The 24,087-nt window shown below is 39.6% G+C and overlaps 1 protein-coding gene across 1 annotated transcript in view; it reads right to left on the reverse strand.

Moving 5' to 3' along the window:
- Positions 1-2,836: 2,836 nt before the first annotated feature.
- ARHGEF10 (Rho guanine nucleotide exchange factor 10) overlaps positions 2,837-24,087 on the reverse strand; it is a 96,306-nt gene continuing 75,055 nt past the window's right edge. Inside the window, exons 27-30 of the mRNA XM_086625353.1 lie at positions 19,653-19,795; positions 12,206-12,380; positions 5,333-5,455; positions 2,837-3,351 (exon numbers count right to left, since the gene is read on the reverse strand). Coding sequence (XP_086481479.1) covers positions 2,837-3,351; positions 5,333-5,455; positions 12,206-12,380; positions 19,653-19,795 — 956 coding nt within the window. The remainder of the gene's footprint in view (positions 3,352-5,332; positions 5,456-12,205; positions 12,381-19,652; positions 19,796-24,087) is intronic.

Here is a 24,087-nt window from a genome sequence, read left to right on the forward strand (position 1 = left end):
CCTTGAAATGTCATGTGCTGGGAAACACTATAATTATAGTTGATGTTGATTTAAACTAGGCAGATCGAAACAAAACATGGTGGACTCAAGTATGGCACTAATCATTCTTATCCAGCTGGACTGAGTTGAGCTAATGAACTACTAATTAACCACTCAACTCAAGGTACCTATCCTGCCCACAAGAGGCAGGCCATTTCCTCCTGGCTGTGGAGGATGCAACAGCGTCCCTGGTGCCGCAGCCCAGGCTGGTGAGCAACAACTGGTGACCCCGACGTGATACATCGATGAGACCCTGGAAAGCCCTGGGAAGCCCCGACTCCCTCGCCGAGCCGAGAGCCCTGGCTGCAAAGGAGCCCGAGCCAAAAGAGCCGGAGCCGGGAGCTCGAGCGAGAGTCCTTCGGAGAAGAAGGTAAAGCCGCAAGCCCCGACGTGGTATTCGCGGAAGGGAAGCGTGCTGGAGTTGGATGAATGGGCTGGGTCTCTGCTCATCTTAAAGCCTTTGTGAAAACAAAAAATACTAAAACAAAAAGGGGGAATTATGGCACTAATCATTCTTATCCAGCTGGACTGAGTTGAGCTAATGAACTACTAATTAACCACTCAACTCAAGGTACCTATCCTGCCCACAAGAGGCAGGCCATTTCCTCCTGGCTGTGGAGGATGCAACAGCGTCCCTGGTGCCGCAGCCCAGGCTGGTGAGCAACAACTGGTGACTCCAGTGTGATACATCCACGAGACCCTGGGAAGCCCTGACTCCCTCGCCGAGCCGAGAGCCCTGGCTGCAAAGGAGCCCGAGCCAAAAGAGCCGGAGCCAGAGCCGGAGCCGGGAGCTCGAGCGAGAGTCCTTCGGAGAAGAAGGTAAAGCCGCAAGCCCCGACGTGGTATTCGCGGGAGGGAAGCGTGCTGGAGTTGGATGAATGGGCCGGGTCTCTGCTCACCCTTAAAGCCTTTGTGAAAACAAAAAATTGGAAAACAAAAAGGGGGAATTATGGCACTAATCATTCTTATCCAGCTGGACTGAGTTGAGCTAATGAACTACTAATTAACCACTCAACTCAAGGTACCTATCCTGCCCACAAGAGGCAGGCCATTTCCTCCTGGCTGCGGAAGATGCAACAGCGTCCCTGGTGCCGCAGCCCAGGCTGGTGAGCAACACTCAAGGAGTTTGTGTTAGAAGTACCAGAAATAATTTCAGGGCAAACCACCTCTTACTAGGATAATAATAGTATCAAAGTAGCCAGAAGTTTTACTTGATTCTAGTCAATGCATACATCTGATGAATGTTCTGCTTTGGATATATTTAATTTGCATGTTACTGAACTGATGGACAGTTTTAGCGTTCTTACCATAATCAACTGAAACTTAATCGTCCTAATTTCTCAGTATCTTTCAGTCTATTGATGAGGGAAAAGCATATTCCCAGTGACTCCTCAACATGTCATCTGTATTAAACATATTTTGACTGAAGGATGTGTCTCATCACCATTCTTGGCAATGTCTTTCTGAGCTGAAGTCTTTGTCTTATATTTCACAAGTGCAGAGGCTAGCGCAAAAAGCAGCTTCAGTAGGAATCCCTAATTCAAAGTTTCCTTCGGAAACACATAGATTCATTAAGAAACAACAATTAGGTCTCTATTTAGAATTCAGCCCTCTAACACTACCAAAGCAACCTCTTGTCTGACTGAGTGAAGGAAGCTGTGCACACTGTTTTCCAGTTGCATGACCATGCTTTGCTGAAACTCTGAGTGAAAAGAGGTGACCACCACTCACATATGACCATATCTCTGCCGCTGTGGTTGCGCTGTGACATTATTTGATAGATGTTTGCCCGAGGACATAGCACAAATCAATTGACGCAGGACCTATACCCACAGTGACTACCTGCACTTCCTATACATATTTCAACATCAGTGTATGTCTTCCCAGTTAATGATTTAGTAAATAATTCCATTATTCACTTACTGGATGTGCATGCCTCCTTAAAAACGGCATAGTCCATGTCTAGCTTTGAAACTGAGTTGCCAGGAGAAGAATTCATTAGCACCACTCAATACACAGCTGTCCTGTATCTGTATTTTCTATTTCCCCTAAGCCATGGCATCCTTAGAACTTTCTCTGCATTACGAAGGCGAGTCACAGACACGTTGCACATACCAAGAAAATTAACATGCTTTTCGTACTGCAACATTTTTAATAATACTGAGCATTAGAAATAATAATAATTTTAAAAAAATATCTATTTTCTATGTTGAAATAAACAAATACCAATCAATTTATATAACTGCTTTTGACCAGACCAAACTCTGGCTTGTGGAATGATGTTACAAACTATCATAGTAATTACCAAATTCATATTAGCTTGCATTAGACTACTTATTGTTTAAAAATATTTCCTAATTTGTTAAAATCTACAGTCCATGCAATATGTCACTTTTGAAAAAGAAACAACAGCTGATTTACATAAGCAAAAACCAGCATGAGACATGGCGTGTGTTCCTTTTCTTCCCTAAGTGCTATAGAACATAATTATGATACCTATAAATGTGAATATAAATAAGGTAGAGATTCTAAAACCATTTAAAAGTGTCTAACAGATCCTTTTTGTTCTAAGTAACAAGGACAGCATCAACAGCTAAATGTTTTCCAATACTCTAAGACTGCAGAATGTTCTAAGTATGTGAAGAGTCTGTGTTGCAACCCTTAATCCTGTCATCAAAGCCTAATGAAATTGCTCCCGTGTGTATAAGGTCTATCCATTTGGGTCCTAAGCTGGCATTTGCTGTAAAAGGATATCAGACTTTTTTTAATAGCAGAAAGTATCTTGGATTTAGTTCAGTTAGATATTTAACAGTGGGATTTGCCAGACCATCACTGAAGACACTAGTTCATCTTGTCGCTGCTGCTTGGTCTTCTTGTTCACTCTTCTGTGTCCTTGGCCACCAGAAATGACTAATACTGAACTTGCTTTCATTTTCTTGGATCTCTGTCTTTTACTTTTAAATGAGATATTTTGATCCTTCAAAAGCTCATAAATGTTACTGTCCTCTGGCCTATGTTCTAGGGAACTTGATCCGTGAGACAAAGTAAGGGATCCAGAAGATGATGACAAGTCACTTTTTTGTGCAATGGATCCTACTGAACCCCCCAGCCAGACTGCGGTGTCATGAGGGTTGCTAAGGGAAGAGCTTGGTCTTTCATTGTGCAGAACGTTCTTTTGGTCGTCGTCCTTAGGTTCTGAGGCAGGAGGTAGGCTACTCCTCAGTTTGTTTCTGTTCTTCTTGTTCAGAGATGCAGCCGTTACAAGAAACTTGACTGGGCCATTATGTGCATGATACGACACCATTCCTCTTCCTGGAGTCAAAAGGAAAAGACAATTAAAGAACCTTATTTATTTTACCACAGTGTTCCACCATAATTAGTTGATGAAATTTGCTCAGAAAAGCGTAACTCTTAAAACCCTATTATATGCATCCAGTCTGTCTTTCGCCTTGCGTGTACATAATTTACAGAAAAAATAGAAAAAAAAATAATCCATTGTACCACAAGTGTTTTAGGACTGTACTAATAAATCAGCTGAAACACAGCATTATGAATTTTAGTTGACTTACTCTTGTGCTCTGTTCTCACATAAGTACAGAAACGCTGCTAACTTCTTTTTGTTGGCATCGACACAAATGTAACACTGAGTTTTCTCCAGTAATTCACAAACAAAATATGTGGTTTTCAATTAATCCTATTGTATCTCTGTACCTCTCCAGAACAGCATAAAAGCATCTGTGTCATTGTAACAGACCCCTCCACTCTATACAACAGGAACTAAAACTCATCCTTCTGAATGACTGTCTAGTTACCACGGCAGTTTCATAAGGAAATGACTGAACAATTATTTTTTCATTTTTTAAAAAGTATTTAAACAGTGGGATGTTGGTGGTACACGGAAGATTTACACCATGCAAATCATTAGAATGCATGAGAAAAAATTGCATACAGCCAAATTCAGTATATGTGGCTTTTATAGCAAAAAAAGAAAAAGAAAAAGTAGGATTCTACAAAATCAGCTACAACATGGATAGCTAGGCTATCAAGGGGAAAAACCCACAACCCTACAAATCACTCAGTCCATTCCTAACTCCCTAAATGCATTCCAGGTTATAATAAAACGTATTCTGTTCTTACAGAAAGAGCAGTGATATAAAGACGAATTATCAGTATTGGAAGCACAACTGGAAAAAGTCACAATTTTTCAGTTCAAATTCCAAATATGGTACCAAAGACTATAAAATAGATTTCCAATTGTAATGTTGCTATATATATAAAGTGACAATTCTTGACCCAAAACACATGCAAAAATATACAGATGACATAAACAACACTAATCAAAACAGAAAATGGAAGAAAAAGATGAGGTTTTTTGATTTTGCAACTATGCGTTTTCTGGTATTGCATTTATTTTCACCTAACACAGGTTCCATATTTTTAAGAAGCATTTATCCTGTGTCATACTGGATGATTATTGCTACGTATTTTGCTGAACACAGAGGATTTAGTTTTCATTTTGCAGAGTTACATAAGCTCCCCCCCCCCCCGCTCCCCCACCCCGCAAAGGAAGTTGCAAACAGCTTGCCTCAAAATCTGCCAGCTTCTCTCCACAGCGCAGAAGCTCGAGCAGAATTCTGAACCCAAAACATAGCATGGCAAAGCCCCTATTAAACACAATTCTAAAATCTTGCTTCTGCTAGTAGCTTAAACATTTGCCAAGTGATGCAGCAGCATTCATGTGCTTGTATTTCAGACAGGGTAATGGTAATATGAAAGTAACTCAATAAACACATCTCTCCAAAATGCAAAAATTTTAATCACTGTCAAAAAAGTGAAATATATACTCTCATATATTCCAAGTCTCTCATTTGAGGAGAAAGGGCACAAAAGCAATTTACTGAATAACAAGTTAGTCGACATACTAACTTTCTGGTAGCTACGTCTCTAAACCTTACGTAGATATTTTCCTCAAATCTGGAGGAAAGATTGCTTGCATTCTCTCCTCATCCCTATATATTTGACTGTACTCCGACAGGATTAATGCCTATCCTATTCTTATGCCCTAAAGAAATGCAGTTGTCCCGGCTCAAACACCTGAGACAAAACCAGACAAGTATCTGGATACACTGTAAAGCTCAGGAAGAACAAAAAAATATAATTTCATCACAAAGCTCTGACATATATCTGAACAATACATTTAATTTGGCAGGTGCACTTAAACTACTGACAGAAGAGAAATGAAATCTTCATTGTAAAACCATTGTACTCGATCTGTTTGAGAAATTGCACTTACCGGTTACTTTGGGAATCCCCTGCAAGCGTGGCACTGGCAATGCTACGATTATACCCAGGTTTGTTCCAACCAGCAGTAAGCCATGGCACACCAGGAGGCTGGTCACAGAAACACGCTGCTGCCCTGCAAAGTTGAGGAAGTGCTCCCTTACTTACAAGGGACGATCCTTGCCTAGATCAAAGTCACTTCAGGCAAACATAACCAGCTGTACCGTCTCATTCTGCAAAGCACTCATCGCAAAGGCAAATATTTTGCTGGATTGTGGTATTAAACTTTACATACAGGACAATTTAAATACTATTAAACTCCTGAAACATTATGTTCTAAATCACTAAACCACAGTATCTAGAAGTAGACACAGATAATCTTTACAAATATGCTTTTACTAATAAACTATATTTGTATATACTCAATAGTAAAACTGAAAGGCATTTATTTCACTTCACAATACTCAACAATATATTGCCATAACACACTATACTCAAGACTCAAACCTGTTTGTGATTACTTTTTTCTCCTACTTTTTATTCTGTGGAACCATATGAGAAGTGCTATGTTCCCCTGTTTGAGTTTGGGTCCTCCCATACAAGAACGGCATTGGCATATTGGAACAAGTCCAGCAGAAGGCATACAAGATGGTCGGGAGGTCAGAGCACACGGGAAGGTGCACAGAAGACAGAGTCAGACTCTATTCAGATGTGCACAGTGATAGGATAAGACACAACAGATCAAATTTGGAACATGGGAAATTTGGATTTGAAGTAGGGAAACGCTTCTTCATCATACGGGTGGTCAAATACTGCAACAGGTTGCTCAGAGAGATTGTGCAGTCTCCATCCTATGTAAATATAGTAAAAATTTGGCTGGACAAGTCCTTCATCAATCAAATTATTCAGGTCTGCTTCAAGAAGGATGGACAAGATGACACCCAGAGTAATTCCCAATCAAAATTATCCTATGATTTGCTACAGCATATTATTTGTGGGATTGCTATTTTTCTAATGAAAACAAAGTCTCTTTTGCTTGCATGCTTACTTAATATGTTTGATTCAGTTTAAACGGATTTTCAAAACGGCCTTCACAGGTTTCAGAAATGGAAAATACTGCATGGCCAAACTTCTGCCACAGCCTAAGTTTATGTGGAGGGGCATTTAAACTCTGCTGGAATTCTCCAGATTCAAAATCTCCATGTTCATGGATTTATGATTAACTTCACATGCAAGAGAGCAGTCATTCCCATCTTCACCATAGTTCTCAAGTTGTTAATCACTTCATCAGTAAGTAGGGAATTTGGATTCCACGTCTGATATAACTTGGATGGACCCACATGTTCCACACTTCAGAAAAGGACCTTAATTATGGTGTATCACAAACGAATGCATTTTCCACCTCTGATGGAAAATGAGCCAAATTACAACCAGAACATATGAATCACAGACCCAATGGGAAAGCAGGGAACGAGCAGCTTGACTGTAGCCCAAAGCAGCCAACTGGAAAGCAGAAGATGGACCCACAGTTCAAGCCTTTCCTCACAGAACTTTACAAAAACAAAGTACTAACCCAGCAGTGGTGTGTTGTAAAAGGCACATGTAGGGCCAGATCTGGAATCCCAGCTCTGCCTACCCCAAACCACATTCTAAAATACCCGAAAGGCATGATGATTAAGTCATCCTTGGCAGCTCTAACAAGCATGAGTAAGTTGAAGACGCTCCATCTACTCATGCAGAACTTCAGAGACACTTATGCTGTTTTCCATAAACTGTAGGTGTTTATACTGGTAGGACTGTATCATCCCTCTTCAGCTAGATAAGCATGGATGCTCTATGCCTATCGATTAATTACAAGTCTGGAGTTTGCTTTTTTGATGGAGTTTTTTGTTTGGTTGGTTTGGTTTTGGTGGTTCTTTTTTTTGGTGTGAGGTTTTTTTTTGGTTTATTTTTTTGAGATATTAATGGGATTAATTTAGTTCCCAAAACAAGGTATACACAGGCACTCCTTCAGCACAAAAGAAGTTCCCACGGTGGTGCCTAAACACCTCTGTGTATTGGAGTTTTCAAAAATCAGTATTTGAATTCTGTAATTTAGCGCTCAGGCTCTAAACCAATGCCCAACAAGTGCCAGGTAACTGCACGTTAGCCTAACCTCACTCCATTTCACTTAGAGCTTGTTTTACAAAGTATAAACATACTGAAGTATAATTTTTAAACTCTTAAAATTATCAAAACCTCCAATTTTACATTTGCCTCTCAAACCCCTTGCAGAAGCAAGATGCTCATGTTTTTAAACAGTAGATCTTTAATGCTTTTTAAAGTGTTTGAAATGTAATATAACATGCATGATTTCATACTCCAACCTTGAAGCAACTTCTAACCAGGAATCTTTTACCAGGGAAAACTGGTAATATGCATTACTGTTTCTGTAGGTGAAAACAGCAAATTATCAGCCAATAAATTAGAACCTTAAACACTGAGCACAGCCTTAAGCATGAACCATCTACAGTGAGGTCAAAAGGAAAACAGCTTGCTTTGAAATTTGGAAAAGCAGGAAACATCTGTATCTGAAAATATACTTTGAAATAGCACATAACAACTTAATATGATATATAGATTAAAAAACCTTATTAAACTATTACCTTAAAATATTAATTTGTTATCTGCTAGCCAAGATTTGAAATCATACTTTTTTTTTGTTATTTTGTGACCTTTTATTTTGATATATTTCAAATTCAGACAAAGAACCTGTAAAACCAATTCTCCAGAATGCGTTATGCAGAAAGCACAGAAATTAATAAGAAGGAAAAACGGTAAACATAAATGTCAAAACTAAATACTCTTATCTTTAAATGACAACTTTGAGACCACACTGGCCCAATACAATGACAGAACTGTTAAAATCTGTAAAATAATTTGACTGAGATCTTGACTTTATGAAGAACTGAAGCCAACAATTAAGCTTGTACATGGACAAATGGTTTTATTGCCTATGTTCTGCTCTATGTTCACCCTCTCAGGTCTCAGTTACAATAACCACCAGACCCAGGTAAATCCTCATGTGTTTCCACATAGATCTTCTGAAGTCAACCCTAGGTAGATGCAAGGGCATACTGGTGCATGTCCTCTTACATGACCATGCTGCTTTTACTATAAAAAATAAGCCCACTGTACAGATCTATTGGCCTGACCTAAATTTTTCCCCAATCTTTTTAATGTTTCCCAGCAGTAAAATCATAAAACAACTGCATTTCATGGTCTGGCAGCTGGTGGAGTGGTGACGAAAAAAGCTGTAAGCCTCAAAGTATAGTTTGTTTTCTGTAGAGAGGAAATGATACATTTTTTTTCTTTGCTTTTCTCATCAGTTTCCAGGAAGCACACATGCCATTAGAGGATACGTGGATGTAAACAGAATATGGCAACTTAAGCAGAAATCACTTCTTTGTTAAACAGGTAACCTGTTATTGTCCATATGAGCAATGAAATTACACCTATCAAGGTCAGAGTAACCTCTTTAAAAGGACAAACTCTTTTAGAGCTGAAAGGAAAAACATGTTAAAGGTTGTTCTTGAATAATGAAATATTGAATGACACTATGAAAAAACAAGTGGACCGTCTACTTATGCACAGCATGATTTTTGTGTGTGAGCTGTGATAAAAGCTGGTGAAAAGCTGCCTTTGTTGAGATTTCAGCTACAGATCACAAACACTAAGCATAAACTTGCTCTACAAATGAAGTACATTGCACAAGTGAAGTGTGTTTATTTGTCTTCCAATGTTAATAGCTTTTATTTTTGTTCCCCTGCTGCTCAGTATGCCCTCTGTTCAGCTAACAGAGCTGTGCTTGGGCCACTTAAAAGCAATCCAGCTATACTGTGGTTTACTAGATAGTAAAATAAATATTTACCCGGACCTGTAACAATGATGGAATGATGGTGCTCCTCCTCTCAACCATTCTCGTCCTTCCTCGTATGGCATTTGTGCTTTTTTTTGGTGTTTTGGTACAGAACACAAGCTTGTTATACGTTATTAGGAACTGTTTTTGATAATCTATGAAGCAAAGGTACTGCGGAGCACTCTGGACTAAATGTCTATCCCACAGTTGCCTCTGTGACCCTGGTTTAATTTCCAGTGCTACATTCCTGCACACAAATTTCCTGTAACTCCAGAAAACAAGAGCCCTCCCAGATCCACTCCTCATAAGTAGACTGCCACAGATTCAAAAAGTTATGTCCAGCAGATAAAAGGTTCTGCCAGACACAGTCTGCTTTTTTACATTACTAAACTTTGCTGAATTGTAAGGACAATCACCTCCTGTGCCATTTCCCTTGCACTTCATTCCTCTGTGATTCTGTCCTGGCCACTGCACTGCAGGGTTGTCTTCCTCAAAGGGAAGGAGGCACATCCTTTACAACAAAGAGAGCAGGCAGGGATATTTCAAGCTGTCTTCTCCTAACAACAAAACTGGGAAAATCTAATGTTATGAGAACTGGTTACTAAGGTTATGAGAATCTCCTACTCCTCTGTCTTAATTAGTCACTAATATTATCCTTTAAATACAGGACTATAACTCATGGTGACCATTCCTGACAGTGACAGTAATTTTTTTCTTTTACTTCTACTGTACAGTAGCAAAATAATTTCATAAACTTGAAAGTGACGTTCCTCTCATTTACATTGCTTTAAACAAAGACACAGATGACGTCTCCAGGTAGCCGATCGGACCAGTTTTATATATTATTGTTTCTACTAAAATCTTGACAAAAGATTTCCAGCTTCTTGGAAGCTATACTGAGATCTTGCTTGGAAGTTATATCGAGATCTTGTCTTTTTAATCTCTCTTCTTAAGACTCTTAGCAATATTTTTACGCCATTTTCTTCTGACTCATTTCAATACAAGCTGAATTTTTACTTCTCTGGGTTGTTTTTTTTTTGTTTTTGTTTTTTTTTTTTTTTTCACATTAAGGAACTCCTGCTGGATTTCAGAGAACTAACCGAGGTGTTTCCTTCAAAACTAAAAGATGTCCTGCAGCACATACAGCACTTCTAAACATTAAGCAGAGTTCCTAAAAATCCTCAAGTAATGGTCCAATACGTATTTTGTAAATATGCAGCCATTTAACTCCTTTTCTGCTTCACTTTTTTTTCTTTTTTAATCTCAGTATATACTACAGAGAGCTTAATTTATTATTTTAGTTCCAAGAGGTCCTTACTGCTGCTTTATTATGTAAACCTCCTACTCCTCTGTCTTTTAGCCTTTGTTGTTGCAGCATTGTTGGGATCATATAAACAGGCCCGAGAGCTGCTGCTAAATAACTGAAATTCATTTCATTTTTAGAATGGATTCTCCCTTGGAACATTTGCTATAATAATGTTCTATTCCTGAAATAAATTTTCATTTCTATTCACTGGAGTGCTTTTCGTGAAGACACCGAGGAAAAAAGAGGGAAAAAAAAAAAAAAGGAACTAAAATGAGTAAGAATGACACTGAGGAGATATAATTAGCTAAAACTCTTTTACAAAAAAAATTTTTATGTTACATCAGCAGTTTTATTACCATGGCAATGAACACTAAGGCTAAGTTTTTGAAGATTTTTGTATGCAGAAAATATGTATAAGGGAGGCCCTATTTCCCCCCCCACACCAAACAGCAGAACATATTAAAAGTTAATCCTCTTTTTACAACTATCTTGATTTCTTTGCATCACTGTGATGAATTCAATCAAATGACCTATTTTAAAGGCAGGCGATTTGCTGCTGTTCAGTGTTGGAGCTACAATCAAACCCCACATGTAACAAACACCCTGTCTAGAACACGATATAAATGGACAAAATTTAAAATAAAACTTTAATGCAAAGCTAATGTCATGGAAAACACGGTAAGAGGATAGAGACTGAAGAAGTGAAACATGTCTGATGCTAGCTTGATACCTAACTCTTGTAAGAATATAAATATAATCTCAGTGTGGGAAGAATTGGCTTCTGTAGAAACGAAGCAATAAAGCTGGTGCACACATTGCCCATAAAAACTGCAGAAGCTTGGTCTATTGCAGCTTATAAACAGAGAGGCACAGAGAAAATGGTTGTCCCCTCACAGACATCTCATGTTCAGCCACGCCGTATCAGTTTTCCATCTCTTCTCCTAGCACCGCCACAACTCCCACCTGATGTGCTTGCTGATGCTGAGGTCCTAGCCACTCACTTGCAAAACTGATACGGGCCAGTGCAAGTGTCTGCGATGCTGATGATTTGGCGATGATTGAACAGATTCTGTCTTGAAACACTTAAAGATCTGTTAACCTCCATCCTAACAACCACAGGTTCCATCTTTACTTCTAAGACTAACCTTCTAATTCAACAAATTGAAGCTTCAATCAGCAAAAGACCGAACACATTCTGAAATGGCAGTGAGTGGTTCGGCTGAGTTCAGTGGGACTACCGATGTAACTAAAATTAAGTAAGTTGTTTTTTGGTCTGGATCCTAGGCAAATTGACTCCATCGTGTACTTTGATACTAAGTTCCAGAAACAAATTCTAAACTGTGCAAAGCAAACACATTTTCATGGTGGACTGCATTGTCCTGCTGCTTCACAGTCACAAAAAAAACCCAAACAAACAGACTGAACAGTAGAATCCACCTGCTTATCTACATAAGTACATTTACCACCTCTAGGGAGGAGAGCTGCTACTCAACCAGCTCACTGCACACACTGTTCTTCTGGGCAGGCGACTGACCGTGATTTACTAAAGCAAATAGTCACGAGAGTTATCAGACTCAAAGTCCAAGAAGGATCTTCTGACTCTGACCTAATCTACACCAGCCTGGAGAACGACGGTGATAAAGACAAAATAAAAATGTTATCATACAATGTGATTCAGCTACCTGGCAACATATTGTGAACAGGTGTGGCAATGTTAATATCCTGGAGGTGTTTCAGTGTCTCAGTGTGGAACAGGCGAAGCGTAGATCCAGATGTGAAGGCAATCCAGATTCCCACTCCAGCAACAGCCATGTGAGAGATTACCATCCCTTCCTCTTGATGGGCTTCGAAATGGCTCTGTAAGAAAAAAAAGGACTCTGTGGGGAAATTCAACTGAACATCATTCAACCTTCCTTATTAGCTTCTCAGTGTAGGCACTGTGTCTTTGTCCTCCATGTCAAGGTCAAAGCTAGCTTCCTCTGCTTTGCTCAGGATATGTTCTGACTGCTGCATATGATGTGTTAACCTTCCTGTTACTTTTTTTTTTGAAAATACATTATCATTAGTACGGAAAGATTCTCACCTTTTGATCAAAAGTTTTAGCTAAGGATAGAGTAACTTCACAGTAACTTAGATACTGTATTTATTAAAAACATTGCATGGTAGGGGCTGGCAAGCCAGTAACAGTGGAGGCTTCAAAGGATTTTGTATTTCTCTATTGATACTCCTTTGGGAAAACTACCACAGATGAGGTTCCTGGGAGTGAGCAGATTTTTTCCTGAGATGTTACTTTTGCCTACAGTAGGACTGCTCTTTAAATAATAAAAAAATATTTTTCTTCTGTTCTCTTATGGGGTCTTTTCAGAACAAGGATAATAGAATCAAGGAAAAAGTAATCTTTAGAAAGTAGAGTGTTTATGAATATAAATACACCATTATTTGCTCAACTACGTACATAACAATGTAAGCTTTAATACTGTGGCTTTCTTTTTGACTCAGACACTTCTGAATTTCACAACTATTAGCTATTTTCTTCTCCTGTCCTTCAAAATTTTGATGCTTCTCATTAGAAAAGCCAAAATCCTCCTTCTGAAGAGAAGCCGTAATGCAAGACTTTCAGGATAGAATCTTTTTCCTTGATCTAGTGCCTTCATAGTTACAACTTCTGCATGATTCCAGGAAGACCGAAACCTCTCTACATGCCCCTGTTAACATGCAAGATAAAGTTGTAGTAAAGTTCTTTAATCATTAGCAAGAAGTAGGGGTATTTTTTTTCCAGTTTTGTCTTGTAAGTAAACTGTCTCTGAAGTTAAACACAGCCTTTTAATGTTGTGCCAGCTATTATCAAATACAGAGAGCTATTCTGGTAAAGATAAAACTTTCTTGGCTAAATAAATGACAAACTGTTCCTTGGATACAAATCTGTGTCTGAGGGTATGGAAGTAAAAATCTGCTCTAATATTCACACTACATATTATATATACTCTTAATTATATTTGCAGATAAAATGCAAAAATACCACCTTCTTCCTTGTAAAAGCACACTTAAATTTTCCAGTATTACATTCAAGAGTTACATTTTGGTCATTTTGCATCAAAATCTAAATTACATGTTTTTCAGGCTAAGCTCTTAGCTTAAGACAGCTATGTTTTGAACATATTCGGGTTATAGACATATTGTTCAAATTCTCCACCGAAATTCAACAAACAGGCTAAGATCAGAGAAAATAATAGAAGTTTAAGCTTTCACAAAATCTAACTTTTGCTGCTATACTTAGTAGGCATTTAATTTTCTTTTCATACTTTACTATTCCATAAATTAGTACTTCCCACTGAGAAATTTTTCTTTTCATTTCTTAACACTATTCTTCAAACGTTCAGTTTTTATTAAATGAACACTGAAGTTTCTCTTCAGCTATTTGGCAGCGGTTCAGTTTTTGAGTGTGTTACTGTCTTACCTTTTGACTCTTCAAATAAAAACACTGCAAAATGCAAGGCAAGCACCTCTGGCAGGCAAATTTATAGTCACCGTTTTCCTCAAGAAACCTCCATTCTTTACCAAATGATATACACAATTTGAAAAATCATACAGTTTATTCAAGAGAAGAATTCATCCATGAACAACATCTTTCAAATCCAGAAACAGCTCTTGCGACTAAGTTTCCTGATATTCTCATAACACATTTCATTGCAAAAAAGATTTTAAAATAATTTCTGTTTACAGACTCATACCTCCCTACTCTGATGATCAACTGACTTTTGAAAACTTCTCAAGGACAGATCCTAGGCCACTGAAGTGAACCCTACCAGTAACCTGCACTATCAGGAATTAGAAGAAAAATGAAGCTGATGGTAAAAAATGAATTTTCTCCACAGTGGTCTGACCACAGCTGACAATTCTGTTGGTGCCACTGTAAACAACTTGCACAGGCATTTTTGTCACATTCCACTTTTACCAGCCAACTCATTATACTCCCACTTAATCTGTCCTGCTGCTCGTACAGCTGCCTGCTGAAACACGTAGACACATTTAAAGAAAAACTGTAATATTGTCAATGCCACAAGAAATATATAAAAAGAACTATTCTTCTCATTCAAAAGGTCTTGAAACACAGAGGAGGAACGTACTCATATCCAAACCTGTGTGTTCTTGTACAAATGCATAAGTTTTTTGTACAGAGGCTAGCTTTGACATCTGTTTCAATTACACATCTATTTGAAAATAAATAGCTGGCTTCTTTTTAATATTTTTTTTCTTCTCATAGCAAGAAATACAGGTACAAAAGGACAAAAATAACTTGTTCCATCCATTATTAAAAAATAGATAAAATTGAGCTTCATTTTACTTTTCTCTTTTAATTTTCATAGCTACATTCCTTTCTATTCAGAGCCAGCTTTTCCCCCCCCTCAGGCTCTCTCGTTCAACCTCTATAGCAACACGAGAGATGCCGAAGACATTCTGGATGCCGCAGCCTGCTTGCCCGGCAGCGCAGCCCGACACAGATCACTATTGTTTCAGCAGCACGGGGCATAGCTGCAGTCTTTCTTTTGAGGAGGTGCCCACTTGCACCAAACAGCCACGCCAGGAACTGAACCATGATTTCTCAAGCTTCATGGGACATGCATAATGGGTAACATTGTCCACGAGGTAAAGCAAATGACTTCTACTACTTTAAAGAAGTCACGGTACTCGGGCAACATACACATGTACACACACATGTATTGGCATTTTCATTTATTTCGTTTCTTCAGCTGAAGATTTCAGCTTGTTCTACTTGAATCGTTAAACCAAGAGTAACTCATGAATAGTTAGCCAAGTTTTAAAAACAAGACAAAACAAACCAGGAGGGAATGCCATTCAACTGGTAACTTTATTCTGTTAAATACTTTGGCATTTTTTGTTGTTTTTAAACAAACACGGACTGCCTGTGCAGAGCCTAAGGGTCTACAGGCACAGAGACCACTCTAGGATCGAGGTCTATACCCAAGAGCAATACAACTGTCAGAACTAGGGTCAAGACTAAGGACAAATTTCTTCTTCACAGAAAGAGTATCAGAGTAGGTAATTAATATATAACAGCAATTGATGCATTTTTCACATGTCGTTTGCCAAGGAGCTTGAGGCACTGTGCCAGTTTGGGGCACTGTGCCAATAAAAGACATTTCCTAAAACAGTCTATTACAGTAACATATCATTAAAACAAATGAATTAAGAGTCTTATCCATATCAGAGGGAGGGGGGAAAGAATCAGGAAAAGTGAGTAACATCCAAAACCAATATAAAGGATGCCAAACCTGCTCATTTACTAACAGTTACTTTAAAAAGGCTTAAATAGGAGTCTTAGAAAAGCATGGAGTCATGGAACTCCATGTTTGTTTTCAGAGGATAATGTACTTTGCACTCAATAAACCAAAGACAGTTAAATATGACATGCCTATGAAGCAGGGAGTGCCTCACAAGGACAAAGTTTACAAAACAGTCCTGAACAGTTGCTCATGGGCTTGCACAAGTATGGCCTTAAAAACCAGTCGAGTGCCTTTATAGATAACATATACTACCCAGAGCATATAAAACGTATGCATGCTAGTAGAAAGCAATGAACAAACAAGCAGCTGCAATCTGAAGAATATGGAGAAATAAAGGAGTTCAGCAAAGAGGAAACTCTGTGCAACAATTGGATTCCTGTCGATAGAGCACAAAGGAATACTATGCAAAAATTCTTGAGTCAAATTATTACTACTAATTGAATCCCCCTCAACAAGAGACGGCACAGAGGGAGAACAAACATTTCCTTGCTACTGTTTCCCTCCATATAGCAAAGCTTCTACTCTGCACAGTAAGGAAGAGGTAGCTTATACATATTCAGCCGCTGATATTCTTAAAATATTCCCTACAGACCTTTCCTCATGTATAATATAATAATGAAACAATATTGCCAATGAACATGGTACGCACATCATAGCAGATCACTTTTGGAAATATAAACCCAGAAAGTTATCAAAGCAAGTCAGGTAAATGAGCAGGTAGCAATAGAGAAAACGTTAGGGAGCTGTTTAGTCTGTTGAGATGATGAAAACAAGATCAGTAGTTGCGTATGTCTTCGGATAGGTAAAGTGACAACAGAAAATCATCATTTGTTTCCAATTCTATGAGGAAGATGACATACTATGGTATGGATATTCGATATTCGTGTTAAATAAAAAAGATGACCTTCAGCCAGTCATACAAAAAAATTATCACGTTCTTGAATAAAGTTATCTGTGCTGAGAAAACATTATTCAATCCATATACACCATTTCCAGTTGCGCTGTTTCTTATATGTTGTTTGCTGCAGCTTTCATTGCCTGTATATTAATTATAGTAGAAAAGTCAGTGGATCTATAATAATCTGAGCTCCGAATACAACGGACAGGTTAGTTTACAAAGCACTCTGGACACGAAAAGAAACCTCCTGTGATGCTTTTGTAGGAAAACTTGTAGGAAAACTTGTAGGAAAACAGCTGAAAAATGAAACTACCACGTCTGAGAGATATCGACAGAATATTTGTTATTTTATCTCTCTGAACTCCTGATTTCAATACTGCAATCCATTATGCTATGCTATATTTTGAGAGAGTGAGCTTTATACATTCTTTAATCCTCAAAGCTTGGCTAACCCTGGTTTTGTTCTCTTGTGCCAAACCAGCATAGGATAGCCCAAACTGCAGCCGTACAACCTGATCTAGGAAAAGCTTTGTAGACAAAATTAGGCCAGAATTGCCAAACTTAGTTACAGAGATCTGGCTGTATGTAACGAGCCTCACAAAGGAACGAACTGGCTCCTACCATTGCTATGTGTTTCCTGGTAAGAATCAGAAAGACTGATCATCAAAATCTGTAGGACAGTAGTTCCAGGTGTCCCAGAGGCTACCTTGCCCCTTCAATGAAGCTAAAAAAAAGTCACTTTCAAGCACCTATCCAAACCACTCTTCCAAAATTTTTCACTCATCATACCATCCAAACTATCAATAAAACAAGCATTAAAGAAATACAAAGTAGGAAAATATACGATCCAAGCATCTACTTGGACGAAACAAATCAACCCAGAAAGCACAGCTAAAGACGGAGGAAATGAGGATTTTAGCTATTTCCCTGCAAACCCATGACAATGACTCACAGAATCAATTGTACCAAACAGACGATTGTTGGGAGAAAACACGATCATCAATGAAACAAAAAAGCAGCAACAAAGCACACAAAGAAGGCAGCTGTGAGCTCATCACACTCCTGTTGGAAGAACTTCATGGCTGTAAACATCATGCAACTCAGTGTAACTGTATAATTAGAGAGGATTAATTCCTAATGTTGCATCAACTCTAAACTTTAGACCACTGAAACATTCTTTTGGTGGAGGCTGCAATTTTGACAGAAATGAGGGCTTAATGCTTTCTGGAAAATGTGATCACAAATATGAGCTTGAATCCTTAACACTCTTCTCTTTCCTTACAGAAAAGCTGACTTTGGTATGATTATTCATTGGAAAATGTCCTTACGCACAGCAAATTTTTGTAGGCCACTGAGAAGCAAAACTCTTGAAAAACATTATGAAATAATCACAAGGTAACATCTAACTATGTAGAGGCAGTCTCTTAATTAAACCTTCTTCTGGAATTAACAGACAGTTCCTACAGGCACCCACTTCTTTGCTGCCTTTCTTCGGATCTCATTTTTAAGCAAATCCCTTGGCCCAATGTGATAGTTTGATGTGTGGGGGGGTGTTCTGGTGGCAGGGGAGGGGATTTGCTCTCTGTGCCACCAGATCTGAGTCCCATCCCCCCCGGGGGAGGTTGAGCCAAATTGGCGCCTCTGCGAATTGCCCTATTTAAGTTGGGACAAAGGGGCGGGAAAAGGGCTTTTTGCTCAGGAGCGAGGAGAGAGCAGGAGGGCGCTGCCCTCGCTCCCGGCTCCCGGCCGGGCGGCGGCCCGGGCCGGCGCCATGTGCTCAAGATGGCGCCGGGGAGCCGCATGGGGGACTCGGTAAGCGCCCCGCTCCCGGGGTGCCTGCCGGGCCGAGCTCCCCCAGAGAGGATTAATATCTAAGAGAAAACAACCACAACGACCGGGTCAGCCAAGATGGAGCAGGAGGAGGTGTACTGGAGCTGAGGTTTCCCTTGCAATCGGTGTGAGATGGCAGGCGGCCCCCTTGCAGCCAGGGTGTACTCGGCGGAGCAGAAACCCACTCGTGGCCCGTGGAGAAACCCACGTCGGAAAGGAGATGCCTGAGCCCGGGAGAGGTCGTGGAGCAGGGGATGCGCGACCAGGTGCTGTTAACAATGGGGCATGGAATGCACGACGAGGTCGTGGAGGCATCTGGAATCCGTGGGACGACCCACGCCGACACGAGTGGCAGCAGCTCCCTAAGAGGCCGAGACTGGTAAAGCCCAAACTGGTGCGATCCATGGGGAGGATTGCAATCCTGTGGGCAGGACTCATACTGGAAAAGTTTGGGGACTTTTTCTTCGTGAGTAGGGGATCCACCGAAGCAAGGGAAAAATGGTGTAAAGACTCCTCCTCCTTTAAGAAAAGCGCGGCAGTTAACAGCATGGATGAACTGACCTGCACTCCCCCATTCCCTGTCCCCCTATGCCGCCGGGGGGGAGGTAGAGCCAGGAAGGAAAGAAAATAGGGGGTGGGGAGGTTGTTGTTTTAAGATCTGGCCTTGTTTTCTTTTTCTCCTCTCAAGTAACCGGTTTTCGTTCCCTTTTGTCTTTTGTTTAATAACTGTTAATAAATTGTTTTGGTTTATGAAGAAAGCCTGAGTAATGTTTTGCCCGGGACCATGCTTGGTGGGTGCTCCCTCTCGGTTCTTGTCTCGACCCTCAGTCCAAAAACCACGACACCCAAATACCCTACAAGTTCCAAGCACCTTATGGAAACCTGGGGGAAAATGGAAGCAAACCTAGGTCTAATGAGATAGCAGAGAACACGACAGCAAAATTTCAAACTGTGGGGAGTGGGATTTAACAGAACTAAAACCATATTTCATGAAAAGCTTCCTGAATCTTGAAGCTTCTTAAACAGATTCTGTTTAAATTTCACCCCTTAGACCTTGTAGCATAGTATGTGAGCAGTGCTTCTACAAGTGCTTACCTCTACTGAATGTGTCACAGTGCTGATGATAAAAATTTGTCCACCACATGCAGCCCAAATGGTCTCCTCCATCACAAGCAGACTTCTAACAGGCAGAACCCCCAGTTTAACTATCTTCTGGGGTTCCGTGTTCCATGTGCCATCTTCAACAAAAAAGAAGAAAGGTTATACACAACAAAAGGGTCATCTTTGTTTTAAAACAGTTTTGAAAACACTCTGTCCCAAGCCTACCACTAGAACCTCTGCAAGCTGCTACTTCAAGCTACATGGAGATTTACATGTTTTAACTCGAGCTTCCAGGATAAGTTTTTAAGGGTAATTCAATGTTAAGGGGTGGAAAAAAGCCAAAACCAAACACTCATACATTTGTCAACTGAACAAATTTTATATGGATGAATTAATAAACAAGGAATCTCACATTGCTGTTGTGATACAACTGCTTTCCTTTCCAGAGGAAATGCAGTCAGAAAGCCATGGCTGAAATAATTTTCCCCAACTCAGAGCTCACAGCCAACCTGTTTCAAGACGAATCAACTTCCAACTAGGACAGAATCATATTTCATGTGAAAAGTAGTCTGCAAGGTTTTTACTTTAGGTTCTAACGAGCTCAGATAACTCTCCAAGAGCATGTTAATGGAATGGACTTCCTGATACTAGATGCTTCATTTAAGAAGGAAATTTTTTTAAAAAACAAATTAAAACTTAATTTTGCATCATATCTTCACTTCTATTTTTTTTTCCCCCCTCATCTATAATCCACAGTGTTTTCTATGGACTGCATTTAGTAGATCCAAATTACATTATGCATGTTCATATGGCACAATGAATTATTCAGAGACCTTCTGATAAAAACTGCATGCTGCCACTTACTGCTCTGGTCACTCTCACTTGCTTTCTCTTTGCAACAAGGGTTAGCAGATTATTTCTCTCCAATTTTAATAGCTAGCAACATGGGCTTCTTTAAATATTTGTATTTGTCTTTTATACGTACATTTTGACATACTAAGTATGTCAGTAATCATTTCAATACTTATATTAGTTTATTTCTATTGTAAACACTCATTGAACATAAAGTCTCAAAGATCGTATTTCTATCCATTAAGCTTTAGTAATAACATCAAAATCTGTTAAAGTATCCGGTTTTACAGTCGGACAAAATACGTCAAAAAGGCCCCATTTCCCCACTTTAAAGCTTTCTTCCTGTGTAAGCTGCAAAAAAGTTGTAGTTTCAACTCAGTAATCACTTAAATTTTGATTTGTGAGACCAAGGTAAACACATTCCCAATAACAAGTGCACCTATTGTTATCTGCTTAGGTAAAGGGGGACCAAATTTCATCCTTCAAAATAACAGCAGCAGTGACAATAATGAGAAGACTCAGCTCTGGAGAACTTGTCACTGCTTCTTCCATCTGCATGATACAACCTTCGTTGAGTCATTCTCAGGATGTGTCTCTCTTCCGAAAGCATCTTTGTAAAAATGACATTTACTTCCAGGCCGTCAAAATAATTTCCATTATTTCGGTTTGCAAGCGAGAAGAGCGTTTCCAGTTATTAGCCTGCAAACTCTCTCAGCGATGCCGAAAGTCACTTGGTGTTCTTCATGACTCATATGTACCATTAGCAATAAACAAACTTCTGGAAAAGTTTGCATTTGCTAGCAACCACATTATCCTCAAATTAAATTCTTAAGCAGAGGCTGCCCATACCCTAACGGATGCTTTAACCACTGTAGGCAGCTCAGTGCAAAGCCTTCAGAGAGCAGAGCCGCATGCACGTGCGTATCCTGACTTTAATTGCGTAAGTTATACTGACTGCAGAAGCTGTAACAGCATCCATTATGCAGCACCCTCATGTTTCCTGTTTAGGGATAAAACCAGCACACTTCTAGTATATTTGCTCTAGTGAGACCCCACCTGGAATACTGCGTTCAGCTCTGGAGTCCCCAACACAAGAAGGACATGGAGCTACTGCAGCGAGTCCAGAAGAGGGCCACGAAGATGATCCGAGGGCTGGAGCACCTCTGCTATGAAGACAGGCTGAGAGAGTTGGGGCTGTTCAGCCTGAAAAGAGAAGGCTCCGGGGTGATCTTATAGCAGCCTTCCAGTACTTAAAGGGGGCCTACAGGAAAGCTGGGGAGGGACTTTTTACAAAGGTGTGTAGTGATAGGACAAGGAGCAATGGATTTAAACTAAAAGAGGGGAGGTTTCGATTGGATATAAGAAAGAAATTTTTCACTCAGAGGGTGGTGAGGCACTGGAACAGGTTGCCCAGAGAAGTTGTACATGCCCCATCCCTGGAAGTGTTCAAGGCCAGGTTGGATGAGGCTTTGGGCAACCTGGTGTACTGGAGGGTGTCGCTGCCCATGGCAGGGGAGTTGGAACTAGATGATCTTTGAGGTCCCTTCCAACTCTAACCATTCTATGATTCTATATTATCACTGTTTCTTTTCAAGGACAAAGAGAGTGAATTTGGACAGAGAACATATATGCTAAGAAAGAAGTTACCTTTTTTTCTGTAGTTGTATTTTCACGCTGAATAGCACATTATGATGTACAGACAAAACTGTTCACTGAACTCTAAAGTTCTTTTTCTTAAATACATTCAAGCTATACACTGATCTATACATAAAGCGTAGCTGATACTTCAGTTACAGGTGAACAGTGATTTTCAGGATTCTCAACTGTGGACGCTGAGATTTAAATTTTGCTTAAATTTCACTTCAAGCACGTAAGGGTTTTTTTTTGATCTGGATCTTTACATCCTTGACTTCCATGCAACTCCTCAGGTGGCTAAGCATTCAGCCATTTTATTAATTTCCATCAAGTCATTATCTACCATTTATAACAGCTTTTGAGTGAAAAGGAAAATTAGTACTGGTGTCTAATGGTGGGTGTTGATTGCAAAATAAGAATTCTAAAGCAACTTACTGGAAGGTAAGAAGGTGAAGTTCAATGTTACCAACGTTACAAATACTACCAGCGTTATGGATTTTTGATTCATCAAATACGCCTATCAAAACTCAGTCCTCACAAAACTATTTTGTGATGGGGCTGTTAGTACACCACTTAACAATCCAGTTAGCTTTAAGATTTCAATGGGATTTGACACAGGAAAAAGGTGAGAGTCAGACCCGATGTCTTTCGTGTTACCTTGTTTTCATGCAAAGAAACTGCAATCTCACTTGATACTGGCCATGAAAAATTTGAAGCCCAGTATTGCTCTATTCAGATACCCAGCCATGTGATAAGGCTATTCTGTAGCACTTTTTTTATTTTTTCCTGTAAACGTTCCAGATCAGACAGCATTTGAGACAGATGAGCAGGAAAAAAGGGGGCTGCAGGGCGGGGCAAGGGAGAGACTCTTTAGCCTGGTAATTAGGGCAGTATTTAAACGATGGGTCAGCTGTGTTCTGGTCCTTGCCTCAGTGAATGCTTAATTAATTACACAAAGTAGAATGGCACCAGAAGGAGAAATTAAGCACTGCACATCTCTCTCCTCTTATTCTGTGGCAGCCAGAGAAATCTCTTGAGAGTTAGAAGCACGGGTATAAATCCTCTCAAGCAAAACAAGGGATTAAGACTGGTAATTCAACACACTTCTGTGAATGCTTTAACCACAGGCTGCTGGCTAAAAGCAAGATCACGACTTCATTCTGCTGACCAAGAATTTTATTGTCCATCACCAAAATTACTTAGCAAGTTCACAAGTTGTTTCAAGACTATCAAAGTCACACCTTTAAGAAAACATAATTCTCTGCCTCTCTCCAGATCTCAGGAGACCCTATTCAACACTTGCCTGCACAGACTTCATGTTTGATGTTGGCTATTTCATGTTATCTGTCTGATCCAAAGTTCATTGCTTCTAAAATCTAAGTGAAAAGAAGCATTATCTCTATTCTACTTGTGTAAACACCTGCAGATTCAAGACGTACTTATGTAAGCAGGTTCAACAAGGTAATTGGTGCTATCCCTGTAGTTAAACTCAGGCGCAGCACTTGCAAAAGATATGGAATGGCTTTGTTTGACGTTAAAAATCCTTAGTTAGTTATTGTATCAATAGATTGGTTTTCTCCTAAGAAAAAAGAAAAGAAGCAAGAAACAGTAGCTGAGATAAAACTTTTGTCAACAAAATCTCAAGGCCTACAATAGGACAAAGCCAGCACAAGGAGCCCAGCATGGCTTCTTTCAGAGTCTTCTAAACTATTTTCTGAAAAGCAGGAATTGAGCAAAAGAAAAATAAGCCATGGAGATGTATATACTCAGGCTCCCAGAGACGGGCTGGAGAATACCCATAGAAGAGTCAAGTATAGAATCAAATCTAGGGGCTTCTGGAAATAAGATATCATAACTTCAGATATTTTCAGATATTTGCATGTTAGATTAACATTTAAAACACGAGAAAACAGTTTTTAAGCACTATTGTGTCTATGAACTA

This window comes from Tauraco erythrolophus, chromosome 2 (genome assembly GCF_009769465.1).
Source record: "Tauraco erythrolophus isolate bTauEry1 chromosome 2, bTauEry1.pri, whole genome shotgun sequence".
Classification (NCBI taxonomy): Eukaryota; Metazoa; Chordata; class Aves; order Musophagiformes; family Musophagidae; genus Tauraco; species Tauraco erythrolophus.